General features: G+C 53.2%; 2 protein-coding genes across 2 annotated transcripts in view; both read left to right on the top strand.

The window, feature by feature from the left end:
• LOC104274287 (delphilin-like) overlaps positions 1 to 1,136 on the top strand; it is a gene marked incomplete at its 5' end in the record, with an annotated part of 7,152 nt that extends 6,016 nt beyond the window's left edge. The window contains 3 exon segments of the mRNA XM_009869880.1: positions 98 to 216; positions 444 to 608; positions 1,065 to 1,136. Coding sequence (XP_009868182.1) covers positions 98 to 216; positions 444 to 608; positions 1,065 to 1,136 — 356 coding nt within the window.
• Positions 1,137 to 5,239: 4,103 nt separating this feature from the next.
• SLC5A11 (solute carrier family 5 (sodium/inositol cotransporter), member 11) overlaps positions 5,240 to 5,732 on the top strand; it is a 14,200-nt gene continuing 13,707 nt past the window's right edge. The window contains exon 1 of the mRNA XM_009869879.1: positions 5,240 to 5,467. The gene's annotated coding sequence lies outside the window, so the exon portion shown is untranslated. The remainder of the gene's footprint in view (positions 5,468 to 5,732) is intronic.

The following is a 5,732-nucleotide window of genomic DNA, read 5'->3' as shown; positions in this document are numbered from 1 at the left end:
GCCCTGAGCCGTGGCCAGTGCTCGCTGCTCTGGCTTTGCCGCAGGAAGGGAGGCAGAGCTGTCTCGTAAGGCTCTTGATTCCTCTCTTCTCGCATAGTGAATCAGAGGACACTAACGGCCGACCTGAAGGACCTGCACACCACCGTCAGTGACATACAGATGGCCTGTCACAGCATGCCAGCCACCGCAGAGGACAGATTTGCAATTGTGATGACTGTATCCTTCTGTAAAAGGGGCAAATCACCAACTAGTGCCCTGGAGGGAAACCATTCTGTGTTCCTTATCCCTCCTTGGTAAGCAGGGTCCCCTCGCGTGTGGCTGCAGCCTGCGTTTGCAGCGGGGCCTTTCTCAGACCTGAGGTGAAATCCAGATGTTAGAGAATGATTCTGATCCGTGCCCGGCCTGCCCTGTGGCTGTTTTTCCTTAAAAGCTGTTTCTCTCAGTCCTTTCTGGAGAGCGCCCAGCCTGCCATGCGCTCCCTGGACGACCTGCAGCACAAGGCCATGGAAGAATTCAGCAAGGTGTTGTCCTTCTTTGGGGAAGACTCGAAAATGACAACTTCTGAAGCTTTCTTCGGCATTTTTGCAGAATTCATGAGCAAGTTTGAGGTGAGTTGTGTTTTTCAAAGCCCCCCAGCAAGGGGGTTCCTGTCAGACACCAGTGAAGTGTGGGAACAAGATGGGCATTTTGTGAGCACCTGAGCGTAAGGTGCAATTTTTCTAACGTACGAGCTGGTTAGCTGGTACGTGAGGCTGAGGTGGGGGTTGATGGTCCAAGCACCAGCCCCATGGAAAGCAAAGCAGATGTTGTCATGGTCTGATGTTCTTGGTTTGTAGAATCACAGAACAGTTTGGGTTGGAAGGGGCCTTAAAAATCATCTTGTTCCAACCTCACCCAGACAGGGACACCTTCCACTAGATCAGGTTGCTCGAAGTCCCGTCCAACTGGGTGGGAAGTCAGAGCAGAATTAGGTCTGCACTGGCCAGTACCATTGAAACATCTCTCTGTCCACACCAGCCGCCCTTGCTGACCCTCAGCTCCTGCTCTCTCGTCTCTCCCTGCAGCGGGCACTCAGTGACGTGCAGGTCGGCGAGAGCCAGCGCAGCCCCCGGGTGACCTCCCCCCTCGCCTGGTGACAGGTGACACGAGGTGCAACAATTGATCGCCAACAAAGTGCAATTTGCTCCTGTTGAGTTTGGTTGTAAATACGCTGCTCTCACCTGCTGCCACCAAGCAGAACCACGGACCGAGGGGTCGGGACAGTTTGGACACTGAAAAGGCACCGCAGGTGATGGTGTGTGGATGTGGAGGTGAGGCACGGGCACACGAAGGGAAATATCCTGCTGGTCTTGACAACAGCTTTCTTGGCATCCTCCATTCCCAGTGTTTTACTGAGTCAAGGATTTCAGATGCGTCTCTCCCGCATTTCCAGAACACGCACATCTGGCACCAACAGCTGCTGGAGACCTTCCCCACATCCTTGTGGTTCATGCCCAAGCACAGCTGTGCCGGGAGTCAGCCCTCGCAGGACACAATTTTCCCCAGGAAGGCGCCGCTCGTCCCACCAGCCACAGGGGAGCCAGAGCAGCCCGGGTGGGGAAGGGAGTTGGGGGGAAAAGGGCTCCCACCACCGCCTGCTTCCCCAGGACGCTGAGGTGCGATGTAGCTGAGTCCCTCTCCGAGCCCCCTCCAAGCCCTTCACCGTGGGACTGGAGTGGAGATCACAGAGAGGTGGCTCAGAGGCTTTAATCCCTTGCCATTGCCAGACAGCAGCAACAGAAAGCAGCACGACCTCGCAGAACCCTTCAGGCATGTCCCTGTGGTCCCAAATAGGGATCCAGTCTGGTTCTACCCAGCTGCGCTGGAAAAATCAGGAAAGCTGAGTCCTCCTTGGCCCTCAGCTTTGCTTAAAGGTGTGGCAGAGACTGACAGGTCTCGAAATCTTCCCAAGACCTTAAAACTGTCAGCACTAGGCTTATTTGAACTCGCCAGGAGACGTAAATCCCTGAGCATTTGGGTGCCTCCTTGGAAAGTACAGAACCCCTGGTAGCCTAAAAACGAGAGGATTCCTCTGCAGCCCTGAGCACCGCCTCCAAGGCACGGCAGAGTCCAGCGAGAAACCCACCCCCTGCCCTCCTTTACTCACTCCCCAGGGCTGGAGTCCCTTTGCTGTGCGCCCAGGCCTTCCCGCTGAACATACCCAGGGGACTCTAGGAGTGCGCGCGTCCGTCTTTCAACAACATCTGATTGTAACTTAGATGACTTAACTCCCTCTGAGACGTCCCCCCGGGGGACGAAAGGGCTAGCAGCATCCCGCGGGCAGCGCCTGCGCCTCGGGGCGACGTGGGACCCCCAGAGCTTTGGGGCAGCGAAACCCACGGAGTTTTAAAAGACCGTGAGGCGTTGCTCTGCGCAAAACGCGTCCATTGCCTTTCAAAGCCCACGCGCTCCGACGTCGTGCCCCGTGGCAGCGCTCCAGCGAGCTGTAACGTAGGAAACCTTCCTCCCGCCCGTTGCCAGAGCGAGAGCTCTTCCTGCAGCCTCTGCTCGAGTACAGAATCACCGACCGGTGCATTATCTACGGGAGACCTTATGACCATCGAATCTTCGGTTTTCAGTATTTTTTTTTAAACCCTGCTGTAGAAAGTGAAGTATATTTTCACAAGTGTTCTCCGTTCATACAGCTTTAAGTGCCAGGTAGTTTCTAGCGTTGTGTTCCCAGAGGTGCAGCCCTGCCTGTCTCTGCCCTGAGAGTGGGGACGGGGCGATGCTCGCTCAGCTCCACTCTCCGTTTTGGATGTTGCACATTGCGTTCAATTGATTTTATTTATTTATTTATTTTCTAAAAACATATTCGGTATTTAAAGCACTGGAGGTTCTTTCGAAACTGTCGTTAACAAATGTGAAAATGCTGTTCATAGATTTTGCTACGCGTCGTAACTTTCCAAAATAGTTAGAACTCCGATCCCTTTGGTATTTTTACGTGAATATTTTCAAAGAACCAGAACTCCTGCCGTATGGTTATATTGTTTGATAACGGGACTACGGATATTCACGCCTCGGTCTCTACCCAACGCCTATGTGCTATTCCTAAAATAAAGCTACTGCCTTCTGCCTCCTGACTGCACGTGCCTCTGTGCTCTGCACGACAGCTGCAGGTGAGAGCGTGAGGAATTGGGCATCTGGCACGACTGTGACCACGCTGCTTCATTTCAGCCCCTTAGGGACCTACAGTAGAGAGATGCAGGATCTGACCTTGCTGGCTTCGGCCGGGGAAAATAACTGCATAATTGTAAAAAGACCTGCCTGCGTGCCAGCATTCAGGCTAGGGACAGGAACACAAGCAGTGAATTCTTAAGATAGCGTGGACTTTTTTCTGCAGCCTTCAGAAGAAAACACCTAGCGAGCGCACACGCCAGTGAATTGTTCCCCTCTGAGAAGGAATTCCTGGCTGAGGTTGAGTTTACGTCCCTGGAGCAATTTATCTCCCTGTACGCTAACAGCAGACAGATAGGGACCAGCTCCGTATCAGATTTCCTGGTTGTAGTTTAGCCTGTTTACAACAGCCTTGCTCCATCGCGGCGTCCTCCCCGGAGGCCACGGGGCACCGGTGGCTGCGAAACAGCTCCGAACAGAGTTAACAAAATTGTCACGGGTAGAAGCTCCTTGCTGGGTACACGTGGTTAAAGCGCTCGAACCCCTCCTGAGGCTCCTTTAGCCGATCAAACCCAACTCTTGGGCAGCCCTGGGGCATCTCGAGCTGCCCGGCACACTCTGAACCCTCCCTGGAGCCTCCTGCACGGCAGTTGGCATCATTCGCCACACACGTTTGTCATTCTGTTTTGTCTTGACAGCTGCAAACGTTAGGTGATTTTTCCCCCAAATCTGCGCACTGGCTGGATGCTCTCCTTTTTTCAGTCTTGTACAGCCCAGCCTGGCTCGTGGGACTGTCTTCTCAGCAACGTCTGTCCTTGGAAAGGAAACAGGACCTCAGGCAGGAGCCCGGGCTCCGTGCGGGGAACGCGGCTGTGGCGTGGCCCCTGCTCCACCGGGCTCCGCTTCCCTCCTCTGAGAGACACAGGGAAACAGTGACCCTGAAAATCCCTGGGTATGTTCCAGACATTGGATTATTTAAGGATTTTCACTCGTTCCCACAAGAAATGGAGGGGGGAGGAAGGGGGGAAGACCTCAAAGAGGAAATGAGCAGCTTTAGTAAAGTCACGGTGAGGACACGATCGCGGCTCCCGTTGGTGGACTGGCTGGGATTAAAGAGAGCCAGGCTGGCACCTCCAAGCCCGAGTGGAACCATGTATGAGTATCTTGATAAGAGTTTGAAGGGCCACAACCTGTAGTTGTTCTCCAGGAGCTGTGAAAGATGCTACAGAGACAAACAGAGGCCGCAGCTTCACATGGGAAGGGCTGGGAGTCAGCATGACACGGCACAGAGCGGGAGGTAGCACAAGGCACCTGGCTCCTGTATTTGAAGCCCCCAGGGATCTGCCTTATTCTAACACAATTTAGGAAAATCTGGGTTTTCCAAATTCTATCGGAGCAAATTAAAATATCTCCAGTCGCAAGATTCAAAGACCTTGAACTACATCCATCAGAGCTGTGTGCTGCGTGTGGACCAGGGAGATAAAACATAGATACCTGGATTTTCCCACGTTGCTCCCTGGTTTCTTAGGCTTCGGGTGCTTTTTTTTTCTTTTCTTTCTTTTTTTTTTAATTTAACATATTTAACTCACCTCTGTTGCCAATCTAGAAAACTGAAAAGCGAAGGTGAGAGCCGAGTTTCTGATTCTAGCAGCAGAGACTGTCAGAGCAGGGTTAAGTTTCGTACCACCTTTGGTAAAAGCAGTTGGTCACAACATCGGATGCCCTGGGCTCAGAGATCCTGCTCTCCCTCTTCAGCATCACTCTCTGCGTGCTGTTTTGCCTCGTTTATCAGGTTTTTCAGATGGATGATGCCAAAACCAAAACCTCCAGTCTGGTGCCAGAAGGGGACCCGATTGTGGGATTAACCTACAGACTCAGAAACGAGTTACGAAGCCCAGCCCGTGGATTAACTCGTTGCAAGGCTCAGGCAGAAACTTCAGAGACTGGACTAGCTCTCAGCTCCCCCCTGTGTTGTGGGCTGACAGCTTGAGAGGACACCAGCACAGATATTTTTATTGTTTCTTGTCCCTTCTCTAGCTGCGCAGATTGCTTAAGAGAATGGCACTCTGTGGAGTTTGACCCGTGACAGTGAAAATAATCCACTTCCCACCCGAGCCACGGGAGACCGAAAGTTTAACTTCGGGCAATTAGTTTAACTTTGACTATAAATATTCCTTCTCGACTCCTTGTGACACCGTTAACAGTTCCGCTGGCAAATCCCGATTCTCTGGCAATATTTAAGCTGCCTGTCAGTTGGCAGAGGCTCGGTGGTGCCCGGCGCAGGGAACAGAATGAGACCCGGCTGAGCGCAGTAAGTTCCCTTTCAGCTTCTACCTCGAGCTCCGGTGGGTGCGGGCGGGAGGGGCTGCTGCCAGGCTGCCGTCGGGCCCCGGCGAGCGGCGGCGTCTTTAGGAGGTGGACAGACCTGGGAACCCTTAAAAAATCTCGTTGAGGAGGCATTTCGAGCCACACAGTCCCGAGATCCACGTGGGCTGCGTCTCTGCCGGCACCATTGATAAAGGGCTGGCTTCAGCGGCTTTCATTTAATGCCACGGGGGTTTCTCCCGCCACAACTC

This window comes from Apaloderma vittatum, unplaced genomic scaffold, assembly GCF_000703405.1.
Source record: "Apaloderma vittatum isolate BGI_N311 unplaced genomic scaffold, ASM70340v1 scaffold2355, whole genome shotgun sequence".
NCBI classification, from domain to species: domain Eukaryota; kingdom Metazoa; phylum Chordata; class Aves; order Trogoniformes; family Trogonidae; genus Apaloderma; species Apaloderma vittatum.
Note: the sequence above shows the minus strand (reverse complement) of the source record. Positions and strands in the feature narration are given on the sequence as shown.